Source organism: Xiphophorus maculatus, chromosome 3, assembly GCF_002775205.1.
Source record: "Xiphophorus maculatus strain JP 163 A chromosome 3, X_maculatus-5.0-male, whole genome shotgun sequence".
NCBI classification, from domain to species: Eukaryota; Metazoa; Chordata; class Actinopteri; order Cyprinodontiformes; family Poeciliidae; genus Xiphophorus; species Xiphophorus maculatus.
In genome coordinates, this window is record NC_036445.1 from 1,916,639 (window position 1) to 1,939,804 (window position 23,166).

Consider the following 23,166-nt stretch of genomic DNA (forward strand, 5'->3'; position numbering starts at 1 on the left):
AGTACAGACTTTTTAGAAGAAGGTGTTTTGGTTTTGCATATCAACACTTAATATTATTTCACTTTTAGGGGCTGATGAAGTGTTTTATCATCGTGTTGGAGAAAGGGCTGTACTGACTTCTCCAGGCCTCCCTCAACAATATTACGTAAGCTGGTTCTTTGAAAGAGGCCCTGAGATTGAGATTGCCGACGTTTCCTATTTTGGTAGAAAACATGTTAATCCAGGTAAGCAAAGCATTGGAAATGGAAGCTTGCTATCTTTTTGGAGTTTACCAATAAAAGCAATATTAATAATTATTGTAATTTGTGGTACTTTTGACATTGTTTTGTATTCAATCAATTTTGCATCAGTTTCTGGCGAAATCTGGACCAGCAGGTTGTCCATCTCTACCAATAGTCTGATCATCAATAACATGCAAGAGGAAAACTTTGGAACCATCGTCTGCAAAGTGAAAGATGGTACTAATCTATATACCACAGTAAAATTTCACCTGATCAAAGTCATGGGTAAGAAAAAATTATGAATGTTTTGTATTTTAACCACAAGACATTTAACTTTAACATGGCAAAATATATGAACAATGTTTTCAATGTCTTGCTCAGAGTTAAAGTATTTACCTACAACTTTTAGTTTATCTGATCAGTTTTTTATAGCTTTTTAAATTTTTCACTTCCAAGAAAACCTACAAAATCACTAAAATAAAGCTGAGATATTCCTTATTGAAAGTTTTCTTTTTAAGATTTTAAATTCACATTTCCGTATCTATACATTCTGGTTTTTATGTTAGTGAGTATGGAGGAACAACGACCATTCCTGATCCCTGGACATCGTCTGTCTCTGAACTGCAATGCTGAGACTAAAAGAAAACACTCAGTTTATTGGATAAAACCAACGGGCAACAAAGCATCTCCTATCCAAGGATCAGTCACAAAGAAAGCTGAAAGCCAAGACAATGGAAAGTGGGAGTGTGTTGTGAAAGATAGCGGAAAAGAGAACAAATTCAAATTTTTTGTTTCTGTTGTTGGTGAGTGATTGATTGTGAACACAGATTGCTGCATGTTGGAAAAATGTTTGAATCTTTTTACGGTTTTTCTCTGTTTCAGACTTCTCCTCTGCTTCCAAATATGTCTACACATCTACAAACCTCCCTCTTAGCATTCCTTTTTGGATTACTCCCAAAGAGTTTGTGCAAAAAATATTGTCCAACGTTGAGACAATTGAGTGGCTCTTCACCCCGAAAACATCTTCCAATCAACAGACTCTCTTCTCCTTCTCATCAAAGGATGGACAGCTGAAACAGGAGGATACAGCCAGAGAACTGAGCTATAAAAACTTCACAGATGGTGGAAATTTTTCATTGCACAGAAATCTGGCGAGGGTAGAAGACAGAGGGACCTACAACTGCTCCATCACATTTAAAAATGGCTACGTGCTCAGCAGGAGTCTGGTTGTAGATGTGCTGGAAAGTAAGTGAAAACAAAACTTCGGCTGGTTTATGTTACATGTTTTCAACACAGAAGTTCTTTCACCAGCTGCATTTCTGTTAGCCATAAAATTGCACAAATTGAAAGTACGAAAGTAAATTTGCTTAATGTGAACACAACAATTTCTTTAAAAAACTCCTGTTTTTGCATCATGATGAGGTGGATTTTCAGTCAAATCGAAATAGATGTATTCTGCAAAACTGCAATTGAAACAATTTTTTTTGCATCACGAGTCACATGATCAGCAGCCGAATGTTACTACTGGTGAAAACGACAAAAACAACAGGAAGTAGTAGAAGGAGGATGCATTATTTTTGTTTTTTTTGGTCACTGTCCAGCTCACAGCATCGCACAGTTTATAAAAAGTTTGTGACATTTGAACATGTTGAACAAATAGTTCTTCTGTAAAATCGCAGACTAATCTCCACAAAACGCCGTTTACGTAGCAGCGAGGAGCTTGTCACGCCAACGCCTGAATAAGACGCCGATGAATGATGAGCGCTAGCGCCATGACTGAATTATGAATCTATCTCATGTAACATCATTTTTAATGAGTTATTGCTTGAACAACATCTGATTTTAAAATAATTTCTTATTTAATAGAAACACTGTGATTGCAAAAATGTTTTTTTAGCAGAATATTGACAGATTTGCGCACATTTGTAATTTAAACACAGCTACTTTATATTTTCTCTAGGTAGTTAGAATATACGTAAGTTAGTATAGAACTAAAATCTGTAAATAATTGTTTTGAATTAAGATTACTTTGGTAACTTTTAGACCTTTCCATTAATTTAAGATATTAAAAGCACATCTTGGTGGAGGACGGTGTCCGGTGTGACAACAGGAGGTTTTTTAAAACTATTTTTTGACTACTTTTTGAGCTTGTAAGATCAGATAAGTTAACTTTCATTTTTATATACTGTAGGTTGTAAGAAACTTTTAGTTGCTGTTTTGTCTAACAGTTTTTCAAACAATCAAGCCGGAAGTGCGTGAAAGAAACAAACCACCTGTTGCCACCCACATCCTTGGAAAAACTTTGGTTTTGGAACTTAGAAGGCCGTGACAGGTTTATTTTTCAGTGAGTTTTCTGCTTTGAAATTAAAAACAAAATCTACTTTTTCTTTGTTCTCCAGTCACCCCCTCCCCAGGAACGGAGTTAATTTCAGGCCATCACCTGAACCTGTCCTGCTCCACCGGCGGTCCTCTGGAAACTGGCGTCACGGTGAAATGGGTCCCCCCTGATACATCATCCTTGGCGAAAGCCGATTTTTTGTCCAGTCACCTCATCATCACGAGAGTGGGAACGGAGGACTCTGGAAAGTGGAGGTGTGATCTGAGGCGGAACACGACGACGCTGACGTCAGCTGTGATAACTCTGAAGATCGGTGAGCACAGGAAGCGAGAGGAGAGCAGGAAATATGACATGGTTATGAACCTGCGGCCACTTGAAGACAGAAACTTGGTTGAACTTATCATTTCCTCTACTGTACACTGTTTGACTACTCTATCTCTCTGTTCTCCACAGATCCCATTCTCACTGTGTGGATGATAGTGACCATATGCGCCGCTGGAATCATCCTAATCCTCCTCCTCATTCTAGCTTTCATCCTCTTCAGGCGCAGACAGGTACATTAAACTCTTCTCATTTTCATTTGGATCAGACATGAATGTTAGCTTTTCTTTTCTCGTTTTCTCACTGCCTGTCTTTCTTTTTTGTAACTCACATCAGCGGAAGATGAGACAGTTAAGGCATCGACTCTGCAAGTGCAAAAAGTAAGCGATAATCATTTCCTGGATTGACAGGATGGCATGCATTGATGCATTTAGACACATATAACTAAAGTTTTAAAAGTGACCTGTTATGCTTCCTTGAACATGTTAGGATTGATCTACAGGCTACAAAAAATGTTTATTGCAAAATCATTTTGAACTTCTTTCAGAAAGAGATGTTTTAGGGCATCTTGTCACCTTAAATCCAAATAAGGTGCTGCTGACCACGCCCCCCCAACTCAGTGTTTACACTTAGACATAAAAATGGCTGCAAACAGATGTGGAAAAGCATTAGCATTAGCATTAGCATTCCTTCCTACACAACCAACAAAAATGTAACAAGCAGTTTGTTGATGGTAAGTCAACAATGAATCACTTGTCTTTTCCAGCAGCCATAGTACAACTCATACAGTGGTAAAACCAGGTGACCAAACATGTTGGAACTCCACTTGAGTTGCTAGGTAACAGGCTGGAACTCTGCTGGGGTTGCTAGGTAACGGCACAGTGCCCATTGAAAGTGACACAATTGAGAGGTTTTTGAAACGGCTCATTTTCCAGACACCGAAAAACATTAACTTACTGCCAATAAACGACTGGGCGTTTTTTATTAAAAGCCCTTGGGCTGTTTTTTTTAGAAGCAGTCAAAACCCAAATGGAAGTATACAATTTTGCACAATAGGTCACCTTTAAGAATCAAGAACATTTGTGTCTCTTTTCTTGAACTAAACATTTTTCTTTTGTTTGTTTTTCAGCCCAAAGCCAAAAGGTTTCTACAAGGCCTGACGGTTGGGATGATCACAGCAGGACATCAGGGCGTCATGCAAACAATTCTGTCCCAAACGGACCCTCGTCGTTTCTGAACTGTGCTAACTCTCTTTCATGTGTTGAAGGAGAGACAGAAGAGACAGAAACTTGTAGACATCGCTAAAATGAAAAAAGAGAGGAAACAAATGTAGAAATTGTACATATCAATCACTTTTTCTTACCTTTTTGGATTGTTTTTTTACTAATAATGGTCATTTCAACCAGGTCAGATATTTGATATTTTTAATTTTGCATCTTAATGAAAATGAGTCAACTTGGAAACAGTTTTAACTACTTTTCCAACAAATGATTTTCAGTAATTTTTTAAGATGTGACTTTGGTAATTGCTTGCTACTTTGGCTTCATCAGTGATCATAATTTTGCATATTTTGCAAAAGTAAACTTTGTCCAACAGGAAGAACAACTACAATCAGTGGAAATACAATATAATTTAAATTTTTCAGAAAATAACTATACAATTAGATTATACAAATGATTTGAACACACTGAACAATATTTATTGTTATAGTTTGTAGAAATAAATAACAACTTTGAGATTTAAACTGAGATGTTTGTCGGTTTGATATCAAATGGAAAGAGGTCGGCCGAAATGCCAGCCGTTTTTACCAGCCGTTCAAAAGAGTCAAGACAATCTTTCAAATATAAAATCAGAATACGTTCGTCTAAAATAATATTCAAAGTCTCTTTGTTCAAAAATAGCAAAGAGATTATAAAAATATCTCATAAGGACTGCATCTTGATTGGCCATATGCATCAACTTTAAGTGTTCAGACCATAAAAAGGCAGCAGGTTTCTTTCTTTTTTTGCTATTTATATTTACATTTTATAGAAACATTTCTGGATACACTAGTATAGGGTTATTTCAGCAGTTTTAAAAAGTAACTTTAACAATCCATGGAGGATTTTGTCTTTTCCGCCAGTCAGACAAAACTGATTTTAATCCTCTTCTCCTCTGCACAGAAGCTTTTAATGATTCCCTGAAGGTTTTTTATATATTAAACCATATAGATTAGTGATTCATTGGAGATTATATTTGCTTTTCTGTAATGACTGACAGTTCATAACCTCTCCCTCACCATTAATTGCTTCCCAATCGTACCTCCTGACAGCCTTATTGATGTTGACATGCTGTCTTTCTACTGTTTCCAATTTAAATCCAGCAATAAGTTTAGTTATATATATATATAAAGAGTTTTACTCTTTCCTTGATAGGGTCAGAATCATTTTGGAGTCAGAAAATTGTACTTAAGATGTAACATATCTGTAATATTGTAAATTTATTATTGTAGAAATACTGTTTTTTATTGTAATTTGATTGTGTATTGTCATGTAATGTGTATTTTCAATTATATTTTATTATCTATTCATGATATAGTTATCCATTTATAAAAATAAAAAAAAATACTCAACATATATATATATATTTTGTACAGATGGTGATACTTTATTTCCCAAAAGTAGAAACAGGATGGGGGTTTTTTCCAGAAAAATAAAGTTGATTTAAAGGTGAAGCTGTAATATAATGACTGTATTATGAGGTATTTCAATAAAGGATCAGTATGCAGCAGCTGAGCGGTGGTTTGTTGGTTTATACCAGCGGCGTGGCGCCTTTCTGACAGACTCGAGGATACTCAAATTCACAGGGCACGTCGTACCAGCTCTGAGTGTAGCTGTCCACCACCGCACAGTCCTCTCCCTCAGGACCCTGGGATTGGTTGTTGTCTGGTTCTGATCTGTCAACACTCCAGAACCTTTAAAAAAAAAAAAACAAGAACAGAAACCAGTGTTTCCACAAAGACCGATCAGAACCATCTTTAGAGGAAATGTAGATATGTGACACAAAAGCAGGTATTTGTATTAGAACACAGGATGACTCCCAGGCGCCACCTAGAGGTTTGTAAAGGAAGTCCCACAGAGGGTTTTTATGAGGTCCTCACATTCAGTGGTTGAGAAAGTCCACAAATACTGTGCTTTAGTTAAAATACAATTAAACAGACACAATTGTACGGTACATTAGCAAAAGTAAAAGTACAGTATCAACATTTTCACTTGAGTAAATGTAAGTGCTTTTTAAAAATGCGTGAAAGCATTGAGAGTATAAGTACTTGTTAAATCTAATTCAGTGGTGTAGAATATCATCAAGTGTATGTACTGTTTGTGTATTTTCATTAATACATCAATTGTGTACCATTTTAATGAACAAATCTGCAGATAATGCTTTTGTTTTTATTGTGGTTACATTCTGTGACACAGTTTACAATAGGACTTGTGCACTGCAAAAAAACAAAATATTACCAAGTATTTATGGTTTCACTTCTACTGCAAATATGTTAGTACACTTGAAATAAGACAAAACAAACTTACAAGTAACTATTCAGCTAAAAATAGGAGCCAATAATTCCTTAATATTGATGAAAAAGAAATAGTTCAACTGAAAGATTATTTCACTTATGATATAGGAAAAATGTCTTTATCCAGTGACAGATTACTTTACTAACAACTAGTAAAAGAATCATTGACTTAAACAAGCTCCTACGTCTTGGTGAAAAGTTACCTGTAAGTTAGTTTTGTCTTATTTCGAGTGAACTAAGATATTTGCACTAGAAGCTAAACATAGTTGGTGAGATTTAATAGTTTTGCAGTGTGATTCTGTGCATCAGAAATTGACCTGCAACTATAAATACCATTCAGCTAATAAGAAAGAGGAATGAAAAATACCTTTGAAAGTTTGTATTTAACACAAAGCAAAACCAATGTGTTATTTTAACTGCATTAAACACATTTAAGTAAAAGTTGTCTCTCTGAAAAAAGGGGCATTAGACAAAACTAACAAAGAAATTCCACTGACATTTAAAGTTTTAAGCATTAAATTGCTGTAAATTCAGCTTTGGGTCAATAGGGAACAATATTTGAATTTCTTGATACTATTTTAAAAATGTGGACAAAAGAATTGAACCACATTAAGTTGTTTTTTTAACCTGTTAAATCTAATTGAGTACTTTCAAACTCATAAATAAAAGAAACTCAACACAATGTAACGCGAATGTAACGTGTTACGTAGCACAAAATGTAGTGGAGTAGAAAGTACAGATACTTGAAGTAAAAATCAAAAGTATGCCAATAAAAAAATCTACTTACATAAGTAGGAAAAATGTACTTAAGCACAATTGCTGATCTTTATCAGTTTTTAAACTACCACATGCTAATCTAATGCTAACATATTAACACAACACTGAAAAATCTGATTAAAAATCTAAATATATGCTGAAAATATTTAAGTAACAATGCCCCTCTCTGTATTTGTTCATCTTGATCCTGAGGTCTGGCTTGAAATCAGCTGTTTCCAAAACAAATGTATTTATTAGAAGAATATTCCTGTAAATGTAAATTAATCTAGTGTGGGTGTCTCACTGTTTGCTTCACAGCAGAAATGACCTACATACAACATGTGACGTGTTTCGGTAACATTGGTGCAAGTTTATGAATCATTTTATGGTCAATGTGTGGGCGTGTGTGAGCTGCACACAATTTAAAAAAATCATCTACTTTTTATTATTTAGTTTTTAGTTTTTTTATGACATCTTTTATGTCTGGATTTCAAACTATTGCAGACTTTTGGGTATCATCACTCAGTTCTGCTGTTAAAAGCATTCATATTTCCTCTAGTTAAATATTTCTTCCAACACATGTTGATGCTGTGATTTTTTTTTCAGTCTCATACCAGTAAACCATGTTGCCATGTTTTGTGTGCAGCCTTTGAAAACTATAATAGATTGTATGCATTATTCTATTGATCAAACTAACCTGAGTTTCCCTCAACAGTTTAAGTGTTTTTCACATTTTATAGTGACATTAGAAGTAAACAAGAGTGTGTATTGGCTGCTGCAACACACTGTCTCTATGTCATGTGTCTTACCCATGTGGCTAATTATCTGCATAAAGTCATACTCAAACACTAGTAATTAAGTGTAAATAAAGGTTGAAGGAGGAAAATGCTTTTACTGTATTTTTTCCATAAACAATTTAAATGTTATCTTGAGTTATTTCTGTAGTTATGCTGCTGTAGTTTTAGGCTGCGGGGGTCAAACGGACCACTTTCCCTCACTTCTTCTTCTTCTACTCTCCAATTTGCATTATTTGCTGTTTTTTCAACTGTCGACTTTTCATTTTCTTTCATTTTTTTTTCTCTCCATAGCAGCTACATATGGTCTGACGTTCGATGTAGCTGTGAAACCTTCCTGGTTCATAACTCGGCTAGAAAGGTGATTACATTTTCACAAAGAGCCAAGTTGAGTTCAATTTATTCACAATTGTGTACCTGAATAAATGAAATCATCATATGAAAACTGCATTTTTTTTATTATCTTTGTCTGGCGTTAAGTATTGTTTGATTAAATGATTCCCATTGTCCCCTAGGGGGCTCTGTAATATTAGGGTCATTGTAGATAGAAAAATGTGAGGAGTAAAAACTCAGAAATTTTGATATTAATTACAGAAATTTTCTAGAAAAAAATTAAAAATTTAATTTAAAAAAATGTTAGACTTTTTAAGGTAAATTTTTTTTCCCCAAAAGTCAAAAAGAATTTACTTTTCAAATTTTCAAGTATTTTTTTTTATTTTTGAGTTTTTTCTAAGATTTTTTACTTTCCATACTCACAATTTTTTATGTTCTTTTCTAGAGAATTTCAGAGATTAATCTCTACATTTCTGAGTTCTTTGCCAGAAATTTAGTCCCCCATTTTTTTCTATCTACAATGGCTGTTTTCTAAAAGAAACAGAAGAAATCTGTTAATGGGTCAGTTTTCCAAAGTGTACAAAATTCTTAGGGTAAATAAAAATTACATTAAGTTTATTGAAGGTTTGTCTTTTATCTCACATCCCTTTTTATTACTGATGGCAGCAAACAGCTGACTATCCCTTTATCAATAAGCTACACTTAGTAAGTATTTATAAATATATGATGAACAGATTTTAAAGAACTTTTTTTTTATAAATACATACAAAGTTTTTAGTGGTGAGTTGTCCATCCATCTCCAGTCTCCTTCAGTTACACTGTCACTCAGTCCGATCCAGTAGTAAATGTGAAACCCTGCGATCCTCCTGCCTTCTTTTTCCACAGCATCCTAAAAGTTATGTTTAAGAACATAATAATCAATACCAATTATCTGATACTGCACCTTTAAGATGAACAGAAGCGCTTACATGCTGTTCTCTGGTGGTCAACATGGCGAGCTGGGCTCCTGTCTCTCTACATTTTTCAGCGCTGGAGGTGAAGTTGTGCTTGTCGGTGCTCATGTGGAAGCACTGGTCTCCCACCTGCAGCCATCCAGCTGGACACTCTGTGCAAGTTACGGCTGTTTGGACAAACACACCATTTGGGAAGGTTTACTGTACTGCAATTAAACAGATTTGTTAAAATATTTTGACCTTGTTGATTGTGACATTTTAAACCAGACATAGACAAGTCAGACGAAGTAGTGGGCTGTTTTTAAAATGATCGTAAACACGACGTTTATCTCAAGGTTTTCTTTTTACCATTTACATTTAAAATCTGGTCGTAATGCTACAGAACCATTTTTCCTTCTCTATAACGACGATTCAGTGGTTTATTGTCCAAAACACACGTTACAAACCTGTAATTTGTTTGGCCATAAACTGGTAAAGAAAAAAAACTGATATGTTAGCAGACAAAAGTAAAATTCCTTCAATCGCTTATTCTTGTGTACACGCTGCTCAGACCTTCCCCCTCACTCTTGTTAAACTACATTTTGTTCACAACAACAGAACCTTTTTCCTGTAGAGCAAGTTGTTTCTTCACCATTAGCACATTTAGCAGCGTGTGCTCTTGGATGATTGACAGCGCTAAGACCTTCCTCCTGGCTCTGATTGGTTGTTTTTGACCAAGAACGATGCATTTTTTCAGACTGCAACAGTAGATCAGAGAGGAGGTGGAGGAGATTGATCTTTTCACAGATTATTTGCCTCATAACAAACTGTCACAACATGGTGACAATTTTAACAAAAAACATATTTTTGGAAAAGTTACAGACGGCAACTTTAATTTTGTTGTCTGCATGTTATCTTGTATGCTTTTAAAGCAGGGCAGTCTTGACATATGATCTTACATATGTCAGTTTTCTGGCCGGTTGCTGGTCACCGATCTCTAACAAGCCATACCTGCCAATTCGGATTTTGGCCGATAATTTCTTTTGTATGAAATATTGCTAAATATGGCAAAACAGTTATTGAACTGGTAACAGTGGGGTCACTATTGTTAACGGCAAACATACAGACATGACCCCTTGGGTGACCTTTGCCAAGGTAGACAAAATCAGGGAAAAAGATCAGCTTCACATGTAAGAATCAGCTAATCACCGACATTCCAAAAATAAGGAAATTGGCACAGGTAAATTAGTACAATTGTAACATATATATAAGGTTTTATTTTAACAATACTATAGATGTGAACTTTGTCAAAATTAGTAAATTTTTTACATTTATTTCATGATCTTCGATAACTTGAAGAATCTAAATTAATAAGTTACAACAACATTTAATTTCCCTTTGGGACACATAAAGTATTTCTGAATTTGAATTTGAATTGAATTGTCTGTTACGCTGCTCTTGACGGTTGGTGGTTACCATAGCAACCCGTAACGGACAGCTCCTCCCCCTTTTCCTGTTGCTGTTCTGTAACTGTAGTACTTGTTAGGATCCACTCTGTGTTTTCTTTACAAGTATTATATTTTAACGTATATTTTAGACAAATTTAATGACATGAGTAATTTTGCTATGCTTTCTATACATTTTTAACTGTTATCATAATTAATGTTGCTGCTATCATTGGGAGCTAAATGCTCTGTAATTTGTTTGGGGTTATTTATTGTATTTTATTTAATGTATAGGGGCAGAAGCTGCTGGGCTCATGTTAACACCCAACTTGACTTCTTCTTTTTTTAGGTTTTAATTTTTGACAAAAAGTAATCTTTCAGTTATCAGAAGTCTTTTATAGTCTTTTATTTCCTGTACAAAAATATTAACTGTTATTTATGTTAAAGTTGAGATTAGTTATGTGTAAATTTATGTTAAATACCACTACACAGTCATAATCAGCTGTCCCCATTTTTTTTTATAACTGTGGGACAGAAGCTGCTGGAATGATGTTAATCACCAACCTGATTTGCTCTTTTGTTAGAATAAAAACAGTGAAGTTAAGTGTGTCTGTCGTGAAGTCAACCTACTGGATCTGAGGCGAACATAGAAGGTTACATATATAAAGATATGTGAGGTAAACAGTTTGGCAAGCAACAGCACACTGAAATATCCATCTGCTGGAGCATGGAGGAGGAACATACCTGGAGCTGAGCAGTTGTCGGCCATATTGGCGTACTGGTTACACAGCAGCCTGTAGCGATCCTTCATCAAATCGAGCCTCACTTTCAGAAAGGCCACCTCTTCCTGAGGGGTCTTTGGTTCCTGACAGGCGATTTCAGGAACCAGCAGGCCCAAGAGAGCAAAGATGACGGAGGCTAACGGCAGACATCAGATCCGTTAAAGTTAGAGAGCAGACAGACGACACACAGAGTCATCAGCTGTTAGGAGAAGATCATCTCACCGGTCACAGGATTCATCGTGTTTCTCGGAGAGCTGGGGATCACACATGGTCCCTTCAGGCTCTCTGGAGGTTTTTATAGAGCAGTTTGTTTACTACAGAAAAGACAAAGTACAGATTGCAAAAGTGTACCAGACAGATTGGTCCGTGTCATCAAAGCACGTAATCTCAAATGGTGCCACGTCGTTCTGCCAAACCAGTGCTGACCTCTCTGACCTTTTCTGGCAAGATGAGGAAGTTTCATCCCGGCCTCTGTCTCACTTTCTTTCCATTTATAAAAGTTATCTGGGAAACCAAGAGTTTATTTTAGAAAAGAAATGTAAATGTAATAACATCAATAACTTTCAGTTGTTTTTTTTTTTTTGCTGTTGTTGAGTTTTAAAATAACAGACCAACATAAAGTAGTGAGAAGTGAAAGGAAAATAGTTCATGCTTTAAGTTATAATCTTTGGATCTAAAAGAGAAATTTTACTGGACGATAAATGATCACAGAAGTTACTGCGATAACGATAATATTATTGTTTTGAGACCATTTCAATTAACATAGTGGTAATGCCATAATAACAAAAGAACACATTCTAAAACATAATTAAACTTTAAATTTGAATGAATATTTAACACTGGAACGGGGAGACATTTTAAATAAACAAAACGACAGAAACAACAAATATAATAAATTATGAAGTCTCTGTAAATAAAATTGTCCTTCAGCTAGTTGAGACCAAACAGACTGAAGACTGTTATCATTCATCCATTTGGTAGAAAGAGAGAAAAAAGAGAAAAACAACAAATCATGCAAATGGAAATTATTGAGCTCGTTTTAATTTATCACATGAATACTTTTGAGGTCAAAACTCAACCATCCCTGTAGAATGATTTTTTTTAATGCTGCCTGCCAGCAGGTTAGACAAACAGAAACAGGTTGTTAAAGTCTTGGCACACAGATTTGGTATTGTTTACCTTGACGAGCAAAGTTCCCTCTCTGTTCCTGAATTCCTCCTGAAATTGGCAAAGACAGGAGTCAAAAAATGACTCAGCAGCGACTGGAACACAAGTTGTGTTTGTGTGTGAAAGTTATTTGTATTCGCTTCATAAACAAGGACAGCTGCAAAAATATCACCTTTAAAACACACCCCCACACACACGCAAGTCACTGGTTCTGCAACAGACTGTCAGACTTTTTTTTTTTGTCTTGTTTTGGTTCATGTCCAAAATGTTTTTTCCCCCACAACCCATTATTCCACTAACAATGTCAGCTTCTCTGCTTCATGAGGCTGGTTGTTCAAATTAATTAACGGAGAAAAGGAGCGCTTAGTGTTTATCTCTGTGTCCATGACTTGTTTGCAAAGAAAAAAGAAGTGTACTCATTATGAGTAATTCTTATCATCGAAATCCCTGGACTTCCCGCATTATTCAAAGGTGTTCTTTCTTTGAACGTGCGCTTGCATCAGCTGTCAGGAAGCAGAAAGTACCGGCTGTTTCTTTCACCTGTTCTTAAAAACAGTCTGACTCATTTGTCTGCCAAATCCAGAAGCTCTGCAGGATGAAAGTCAGGAAAGTACTGAGGTTGAGCAACACGGTATAAATCGGCCAAAACAAAGAGCGAGAGAAAACATCCCAGCATCATGAGCAAATATAACAAACTGCACCAAGAAAGAGGAGCGTGGACGATCGGGTCAGAGGAACGGTGAAGCTGCACAGCTCCCTGGTTCGGCTCTGCAGGCAGAAGAGGCCGCCTCGATAAATCAACCAGCGGCGACAAATTTGATTTCGAGGAGAAATATTGTGGCTCTGGAGGAGTGGAGATTACAGGGGCCTTTGGGGAGCAGTGGAGGTGCAGGGAAGAGAGAGGGAGTGTTAACAAGGTCACAACAGACAGACGTGGAGGATGGAGAGAGGAAACTACAACGGCCTGCAGCAGATTCTCCAACTCACACATTTTGTTCTTCAAGTGCCAAAAATCAGCAGCGTTTCACATCTAGGAGAAAAGCCTGTCGTAATAAGCTATTAATCAGTTAATCGCATGATAAATTAAAATCAGCTCCATGTAATGAAGGGCAAATTAGTTTACAGAGACTTCATAATCTATTTTATTTATTGTTTTTGGTTGTTGCTTTTTTATTTTGAATATATAAAATATCTTTAGTTCCAATATGAAGTGTTCTTTTCAAAATAAAGTTTACTTTGAGATGGAAAACTTGCATTATTATTCCATCATCGTTATCCATTGTGTAGTTATAGTTTATAATATTATTATTATTATTGCTGTTATCATTGCTTATATTATGATTATGTTACTATTACTTACAGAATTCAATTTTATTGATCTTTGAAAAAAATAGTCAGAATGAGCCAGTTTGAAATCTCATTATTTAAGAATAATTTTGTGCAAAAAATGTTTTGAACATGTTTTGTACATAGACCTATACTAACCTATTAATGGAAGCATAACTCTCTGCTGTTATCTCTGTTGATTGTTACCCCTTTTTCTGACACACTATTTCCTTCCGCTCAATTTTCTGTTATTACACTTGGATACAACCCTCTGTGAACAGCAAGCTTCTTTAGCATTGCAGCTCACTGAGTCAGTGACTGTCTGCCATCTGCTTCCTTGTGATAGTGTCGTCCATGACATGGGCATGACATAACATTTCTGTCATAAAAACCCATTTCAAATCGGTTTTGTGTCATATTAAAAGTAGCTGTAAGCCATAAAATACATAATAAATCCACATAAGTGTCTCGTTTTCACCTGTAATGTTAAAATAATTCAACTTCTCAATGATGCCCTAACTTGTTGAGATGAACCTGTGTGTATAAATGTAATTATAAGATTCTTCTTTAAAAGCCTGGATGGGAACCAGTTGGATCGAATGACCCCCTGAAATCGTAAACATATGGCCGCCGCCGTGGCATGCCAAGCTTCCTCATGGTTGATGCTCTGCCAGGAACCGACTGCAGCTGTCTTCACTTGATGTTTTTCTCACTCTCCGACTTTAGTTTGGTCTTGCGTAAATAAAACTCTTGCTCTTCTGATCAGGTCTGCTGACTGACTCAGCCATTTGAAAACATTAAGCAGCTTTTGAGTTGCTCTCGTGGTTTGCTTTCAGTCATCATCCATCTGTGCAGTGAAGCGCTGAGCCGTCGGTTTTTCTGAATTTGGCTGAATCCGAGCTGACAGCACAACTCTGTAGACTCAGAAATTATTCTGCCTTTGTCAGCAGTCACATCATCAAGGTCAGCGGCCTGTTATTTACCAGAAAATGAGCCAGAAACCCATCAAAACTTAACGTGCTTTTTATTTTGCTTTCTTTAAAATTGCTTTGTGTTTTTGTATGTTCTTCCAGACGACACAATGATTGATAATCCCTTATCGACACATAATACAGCTGATGTGGTGACATATTCCTCTTTAACTGGGCAGGTTACTCATGATTTATTAATCCAAAGCAAAGTACGTTCAGCTTTACTGATACATTGCGGTTCAAAAAGAAACGCCACAAAACAAAAACACCATAAATAAACCAAGATGACGAACAAAAAAAGCGGAAACAGTCAGAATCAAGTTAAAAAGCAACCTCAAGGACTTGGTGGGGACGCATGAATGTGGAAAAATCTTCCTGCTGATTTTTAGATGCTCTCTTAAAAAGTGTGATCTGTTCCACACTTTTCTGTCATAAAAAGAACAGGGTTTTTGCTTCTTGATCTGCATTTATATTCATATCAGCAACATGCTGATTGCAAACTTTATTAATGAATGACAGCCTCCTCAAGAGAGCTCCTGACTTGACTTGATAATTTCAGCAAGGGTCGTTTTAGCAGAATTAAAAAACCGCAACTCTAAGTTCATAGAAATGTATAAAATCCCATCCTGATGCTGCTCTGCTGCTAGTTTTACATCCTAGCTGTTCATATAATGAGGTTTTCTATAGAAATACTCTTGCAAATTTCAGTCTGAGAAAACAGACAACCATTTAACTACATCTGGTGAGCTTAACAGGGAAGAAAATAAATAAACGATGAAGCTTAAAATGCACAACCCAAGAAAATGTACGTTTTCTAATTTGTGTACAAAGTTTATACATATAGGAGATAAGCAGCATTTAGTTTTTATGATTTAAAAAAATAAGCTTTGATCCTAAAAATATAAAAAATAAGAACTAAGAACTTATTCAAAATACTTCCAGTATTAAATCACTTTTCTTAATTGAAAAAAAATAGCACATTTATTTTTATTTTGGAAACATGGTTGATTTTTTCAAGTTTTAGACTAAAACCTTAGCTTTCAGTTTCAAGTTTTAGTTTTTTCTACTACAATTACGCTTTTCAAATTAACAAAACATTTGGCCCTAATTTAGCTCCATATGTTTACTTTGACTGGGTTATTCTTACCAACAATAAAAAAAATTTATAAAAGTCATATATGTTTTTACTTTCTCCACAAATATGAGTGGATTAGTTTCATAAAAATTCATTAAAATGTGGCAAGATTAGTAAAGGTTGAAGCGGTATGAACCCTTATATAAGGCAGTGTAAGGTTTATAATGTAGAACACCGTATAAAAAGTAAATCCTCTTCACTTAACTTTAACTCCCAGTTATCCTCCTGGGGTAGATAATGCTCTGAAGTGAAATTCTGGTCAAATGGTTCCGCTCAGCTCAGAGTCAGAGGATTAATTGACAGCTACCATGCTGCAGACTGTTTTGTGTCTAATCAGGCTCCCAGGGACAGAGGAGGGGGGCGCAGAGTGTTTGAGGAGTCAGACGTTTTTCCTGATACTTATTGGCTTTTTGGCCTCCATCTGTGCCAACATCACACTCACTGTGCTGCACTCGTCTGAACACAACCTGCAACATCTTGAGAGACTCTCTCTGCTACAGATTTAGCTGCTGGAAATAAAACGAGGAGGCAATATGTAGTTGTTTTAGAAGACATAGAGTCTTCTAAATTTTGTTCTCCATAGAAACAGATCCAGTTTACCTCATTTTGTTAGTGATAGAGAGATACACAAACCAGATACTTCATTTTTTTCTCTCTGTCTGAAGTTAAATCAGTTGAAACTATTCTTGTTTTAGCTTAGTTAGAATTAGCTAGAATTTCCGAAATGCCATAGAACTTTGCGAGAATGTTTTTTAGAGATTTTCTTTGTAACTTTCCTTGAATTTAAAAGGTTACATACATTTCGTCAGTATCAGAGATAGCTAAATGAATTCAGTAACGCCTGATCTGTCAAGAGAAAGGGACCAAAACTCCAGAGAACCATTGTGAGAAGTTTATGGAAGGAAATCATGCAACATTAATGTGGGTTTACTATGACTTAACAAAACCTAAACATCTTTCACTCTCTGCTGCACATCTCCCTGTCTGTCTTTCACTCTGTGTGCCAGTCTCACCCAGTTCAGCGCAGATTATTCTTCCTTTATTTCACTTCAATGTGCTTTTTGGACACCTGTAATTGGCAATAAAAAAGATAGAGCACTCTCTTCAGTCCAGTGAGGGTCATGTAGTAGAAAAAGCACAAAAGTCCATAATTGTGAAATATTTCTCCTGCAGGGCCAACAGTCTCTTGCAGCTGAGCCTGATAATGGGCTTTTGAGGATACCCTCATTTAAAGCAAACACCACTAGGATGGCACGAACACGATCCTTTACAACCACCAGGCACACATTCAACATGCACAGTTGCTTCCAACGCCCACGCAGGACCTGCTGGAGTACCATTTTCATATCTGGAAATTACGTCTTTCAACTGGAGAAGGAGATTAAAATATGTCTTAATGGCATCTGGATATATAACATATTATAGGACCCATGTTGGGAAAAATTGGATATCAAACTGTTATATATATATAGCATGGTCTTTATCACAAAGATATTCCCAAAAGTGTAGGAGATTTTATCAACATCTGGACTTATGTGCTGAGCATATGTCGGAATATAAATATGCAAAAGAAAGGAAAAAGATTTAAAAACCAAATGAATAAGAGGTGACCGTTTTCAAAGCAATCATGATGCACAGAAGGGGACGTAATCAGAGAAAATTAGTTTTTCTCCTCAATAATATCACACAGGCAATTCTATAACCAAAATGAATCATTCAATAGGAAAAGTAATGGGGAACTGGTTGCTTTTCAGCATGAAATTGACAAAGAAAACAAAAATAAACCTGATGAATACTGATCATTTTTCAACCTTGAGACTGTTTTACGGCTTTTTGTTTTGCTTTATCTAAGAAATAGTTCCTGACAGAGAGCTATGGAGGTGGCAGCATCATGGTACGGGGATCAAGTAGCACAACAGGTGTTTTTTTGTTGTTGTGTTTGAGTTATATTTTCTTTTGATATGAAAAAAGTTTTGTGACAAGAATAATTTTTGTCTCTGGAAACTTTGCAGGAGAACGTTCCTGCATGTGAATGATTTGAAAGTCACGGTTGAAACCACACCAGAGGAAAAAACTCATGAATTATGGACCTTGGTGTCTGGATTGTGTTCTGACTTGAGAATTTTCTTTGCTTTCCAGGTTTCAGTGTTCCTCTTGTACCATTTGGTTGTTCTGCCATAGGAGTTTAGTTACTTCCATGGTTTCTGTGATTTATTTCGTCCGGTCATTAATGCTACTCATGAACTCCGCTGTTATCCATTCAACAATCGCTCTCCCCACTGCTTTATAATCCTGGTTTTCATCCGCTCTCTGTCAGATCCTCGTGTTTACACCTGTCGGTTTGTCACTGGGGGTTTTCTCAGCTCCTGCTTACACCCCATCAATTTTTCCTTTTGTGTTGCTGTTGTTTAAGTTATTGCTTGCATCCCTGGAAATACCTAGGAGTGTTTTTTCTCTTGTAGCTGCATGCCAGCGTCCAATCTCCTTTTGGGTCCTTATCACCACAAAACACAGACACAAACATGGAAATTAATTTCCAGGCAAATGTGTTTTTTTCCCTTTACATTCAGCATTTCATCTGTGGATTACTGTAACAACTATAGCAACACTCAGAGCAGCAAAAAAATAAATAAATAATTTCCTAAAGAATAAATTCAATTCTTAAGGTTATGGCTATGATTTTGTAAAGAAGTTACTTTTTCACCCAAAACAAAACATAATATAATTATTCAACAATGTGTGTTCACATTTTTGTTATTAACCTTTTTCTTTTTCTTACAATAAAAAAACACCTTTTAGATGTAATGTCAGTTACATGTAACCTGAGTTTAGTTCTCGTTCCTGTGGTCTGACTTTACCTTGTGGTTCAAAAGATCACCAGAAAATTACGTCATTGCTTTAAAAAAAGTTTTTTTTTCTCCATATTTCAGATGAATTTAAAAACCACAAGTAAAATTACATTAAAGATAAACGCTGAACTTCCCCTTACAAAAAAATCCCATGAAAATCACATGTGACCACATGAAAACCACACATGCGGTTCACAACTTTTTACATGTGAATGATATGTGAAAAATGTGAATCACATGTGAAAGCACATGTATATGTGTGATTTTGGAACGTTTCGTGGTAAAATCACGCGATTCATATGCGATACACACATTTCCACATGTGGAAATATGTGATACATATTTGATATACATATATACAATTATAAAATAATGGGACTACCTTTTTTTACCATGAAAATGTCCAATTTCTTCATATTATTCACTTTTCACGATGAAGATGAGGTCACATGTCAATCTCATATAATTTTCTAAGACATAACTGCATACTAAAGTAAACTTGTAGCTATGAATCAAGACTTCTAAGACAAGTATATACGTACACAAAACAACAATTTATTTACTTCTGTTTGAAACTGTTGAGAACCAGAAACAACTTTTAACATCTGAGCATGACACCATACAAATTTGCCAAAAATTAGGCGCAGACAATAAACGTGTCGAAACCAGATGTATAGAAACGGGTTTAATACCATCAGTGCCAGTCCAGAGAGGGAAAACAAAACCTCAGGTAAAACCTCAGCGACTGGTCCTTCACGTTGTTTCAGGAGAGACTGTAGCATTCGACTGTGAACCCACTGAGTCTCCTTAATGTCTTCAAGGATGGTTAGAACACACACACACGTGTTGGCATTGGTGGCTTGTATAGGGGTCTTCTTACATGTGCCAGTAACCACAGATGAAGGTGCAGTAGGTGCTGATGCTCAGGTGGGGAGTTTTCCTTCTCCAGTGCTGAAGGTGATGAGGTCTCTGGCTGTTCTGATGTGTTGCTACATTCATTCCTCATCTGAGCTTCACTGGACCACTGGCCTCGAACAAAATGTAAAAATTAATAAAACAAAGCTCCTATGATCTTGACTACATTTTATGTACACGCACACACACACACTCACACACACTCACACACAGCAGAGTCCTACTTTTACATTAATATGTAATTGACCATGGGGTGCTCCGATCTGCTAAATAAAGCAGCATAACGTGACGTTGTTTGGTGACTATCTTGTGTCAGGCTAAAAAAACACTTCAGTTGATAAAACTATGATTCTCTCGGCAATTAAAAGAAAAATCACGCAGTGTTAAAAACAGTAACAGGTCAATTTATATTTTTCAACTGGAAGAATGTCATCATAATAGCGAGCTGACACATCTGCACGCGCTCCAGACATGGAGAAATGGCCGTTTTATTATAACGGGCCTCAACTTTAACTTTGACAAACAGCTGCCGTCTGTTGTGCCCTCCATTAAACCAGATTTATATTTCTGTGTAAATTCAAATGAAGTAAAACATTTCTTAGCTTTTGTTCAGGAAAAAAAGCCAACTCTTCAAGTCCACTTTATCCATAAAAAAAAGAGAAAGAAAGCCTCAACTATCCGCTTTTTTCCCCTCATTTTTTTAACCGTCCTCAACTGTCCAACGGCGCGAAATGAAGAATCTTTTAGAGTGTATTATTTTATTTTATAAAGCATTTTAAACTTTTATTTCACACCAGTTGGTTATTTTTTTTAGTTACCTATATACTTTACATTATTATCAAATATTTCAGTTAACACATAAATATAAGTGCCGCTTTGTCTTAAAGTTTAAGATTATGCCTCTGGGATAACGTAATATTTATTTAAGTTATGCCAGAGGCACATAAACTAAGGCACATGTGAGAAATATGTGATCACATGTGATCCCATGTTGAATAAACCATGAACAAAATACTTTATCACATGTAGAACATGTTCATGGGATTTTTTGTAAGGGTCATGGTGAATAAAATCAGATACAGTAAAGGACTGTATTTTATCTCTGTTTTATTTCTACATAGTCAGAGCTCTGACGTATGTTTGTAAACCACACTCTGCTGGTTTAAGTCTTATCTTGTATAGACACGTCTCTTTTCTTTGGAAGACAGAAAAAAATGACACAGAAATAATTTCACCTGTATTGGTTACATCCATCATTTCCTGTATTCAGATAAGTTTCAGTTTTATAGTTTTCTGGTCAAAAACATCCCCGAAGTGTGTTTCTTTCACAGTCTTTCTTTATTATGTAGACGTGGTTATTAAAAATTCAAGATGTTCTTCAAAAACGTTTAGTGATTCTGCAGATTAATTTGCAGTGCGACTGTTTTAGAGTTTTATTGATTCTGTCTATGACCTCTCTGAGCTTTGATGGCCCTCTTTTCGTTTTAGCTTTTTTGGTCAAACTTATTACCCTCCTTCATAATAGATTTAATGATGCTCTGTGGGATAATCTAATGCTTTGACAGTTTTAGAAACCCACCAATATTTTTTTACCTTCCATGAATTAGCATGCTATTTGTTTCAGTATGAGAGCAACTAATAAAAGACAAGGAATCATTTTTAATGTGTAGGTTTGCATAAAGCCAATGAGTCCAAAACAAAAAGGACAATAATGTGTCACACACTATTTTGTACCCTACATTTCTCGTTTGCTTAGAGCAATACTAAATCATTTCATATTGCATTCATTTACAATATGGAGTGACTTTTAATTTATTTCCATCAACCTGTCTTTCAACCTACTAATATTTTACCCCCAAAGTTCTCCCTCTGCTGCCCCGCTATCCCCCAAGCATCCTGGTGCCAGCGATCCCCAAAGATCCTGTACAGAAATAAAAAAAATCCAGGGTGGCAGCCAGTATCTTAAAGTTCCTGATTCATACATGTTCATAAAAACTTGCCCGACTCTTTGAAACATTGTTGGTGTTGGGGTCTCTTCTGTTGTCTCTTTTGGGCTTTCCTCCAGGGTCTCTTCACTTTGCGGGACATCCTTTGATTTTTCTGCCACCCTGGATTTAATCCCGTCAAGCTTTACTTTTAAAGCAACGATTTCTTTATTGAGCTCATCATTCTCCGCTTCAAGCCTTTTCTGCTCTTTGGACTTTTCTCTCAATGAATCCTCTGCATTTTTTATCATTGTGATCTGTGTCCGTTGCAGGAGCACATTTAACCTTGACATGTTATCATAATCACATTTCAACGTCTGAATAGTAGATCTTGCTTCTTCCAATTCAAAATTAAGAGCCCTAATCTGTTCCTTGTAATGCTCTTTTGCATCTACAAGCATGTCATTTTCTGCTTGCCAGCTCCTTGCATTATTGTTTCTGCTACCGTTGAGGCGCTCGATTTTCATCCTTAGGTTTTCCACCGTCTTTTGAAGCTGCTCGTTTTCTTTCTTCAGCTTCCCGCAGCTCTCCTGTAAAATTTCTATTGTTGCCAACAAGAAATAATTTTCTGCCATTACACTGGCTTTTATTTCTGCCAAGAAGAAATCCTTGTCTGCCATGGTATTTGCTGTGTGGGTCAAACCTAAAACTGAAATGAATTTCTCTGTGGAATCTGGGAATACAGAGACAGTCACCAGTGATTGTTTTAATAGCTATTTTTTGTCAGAGTCTTTGATAGTCGGTTTATAAAACTTCATTGTAAAATGCAGCAAGGCATGGCTTTCCCTACCTGGAACAATGAATATGATATTTAGCTAGTAACAATAAAGGATTTGTAAGAAACTCAGAATTGTTAAGCATGCTTTTAGTGAGGCCAAATATGACATCTTCCCATAACAGAATAATTTTGTGCTTCTATGTTGTTGTGGATAAAGTCACACAGATTCTGCCAAAAAGCATCAACAAAGGGACAAAACAAGTGGACAACAGTTTAAGGATATGAATCACAAAACGTACAATTTACATCAAATTCTTTCTTGAATAGCCTATATAGTTCTCATAAAAGGATTCGTGCAAACATCTGCGATAGCTTTTCATTTTAAACGGGTAGGATGTTCTGATGAAGGCAGTGATATTTCTGTGTTTTTGTCGTGTAAATTGTTCCAATGCTATGCTAAGCACAACCTCTAAGTTTCCACTTCAGTCTCGTCACATAAAGAAATGAGTGATCAGAAATGATCATATTTAACATTAACACAGCCTGCTATAGGTTTCGGTTTGTAAACATCACGGTATACGTTTTAGACAAGTAGTAGCACCGACATCTACCGACTTCCACCCAC

The 23,166-nt window shown here is 36.1% G+C and overlaps 2 protein-coding genes and 1 long non-coding RNA gene across 6 annotated transcripts in view; 1 reads left to right on the forward strand and 2 right to left on the reverse strand.

Moving 5' to 3' along the window:
- LOC111608056 overlaps window positions 1-2,749 on the reverse strand; it is a 39,432-nt gene extending 36,683 nt beyond the window's left edge. For both annotated transcript variants that reach the window (XR_002752512.1, XR_002752513.1), the window contains exon 1: window positions 2,662-2,749. This is a non-coding gene — a long non-coding RNA (uncharacterized LOC111608056). The remainder of the gene's footprint in view (window positions 1-2,661) is intronic.
- Window positions 1-5,649, forward strand: part of LOC102226965 — a 28,230-nt gene extending 22,581 nt beyond the window's left edge. For 2 of the 3 annotated variants that reach the window (XM_023330390.1, XM_023330391.1), the window contains 7 exons: window positions 69-506; window positions 788-1,024; window positions 1,104-1,466; window positions 2,621-2,872; window positions 3,013-3,113; window positions 3,217-3,260; window positions 4,010-5,649. In XM_023330390.1, coding sequence (XP_023186158.1) covers window positions 69-506; window positions 788-1,024; window positions 1,104-1,466; window positions 2,621-2,872; window positions 3,013-3,113; window positions 3,217-3,260; window positions 4,010-4,040 — 1,466 coding nt within the window. In that variant the 3' untranslated portion in view covers window positions 4,041-5,649. The remainder of the gene's footprint in view (window positions 1-68; window positions 507-787; window positions 1,025-1,103; window positions 1,467-2,620; window positions 2,873-3,012; window positions 3,114-3,216; window positions 3,261-4,009) is intronic. The other variant, XM_023330392.1, reaches the window with a different exon arrangement.
- On the reverse strand, window positions 5,502-11,800 carry LOC102226705 (C-type lectin domain family 4 member D-like). Its single transcript, XM_005815985.2, has 5 exons — window positions 11,698-11,800; window positions 11,438-11,611; window positions 9,285-9,436; window positions 9,084-9,205; window positions 5,502-5,833 (listed from the first exon to the last, which is right to left on the reverse strand). The coding sequence occupies exons 1-5, from the start codon at window positions 11,711-11,713 to the stop codon at window positions 5,671-5,673; spliced, it is 627 nt and encodes a 208-aa protein (XP_005816042.1). The 5' UTR covers window positions 11,714-11,800; the 3' UTR covers window positions 5,502-5,670.
- Between the last annotated feature and the right edge of the window lie 11,366 nt (window positions 11,801-23,166).

Excerpts from the sequence above, each read along its gene's own strand:
- LOC102226705 (XM_005815985.2), bottom strand. Across the intron at positions 9,437-11,437 it reads CGACAACTGCTCAGCTCCAG|CCGTAACTTGCACAGAGTGT; the intron begins GTATGTTCCTCC and ends TTGTCCAAACAG. Across the intron at positions 5,834-9,083 it reads AACTCACCACTAAAAACTTT|GTTCTGGAGTGTTGACAGAT; the intron begins GTATGTATTTAT and ends TTTTTTTTAAAG.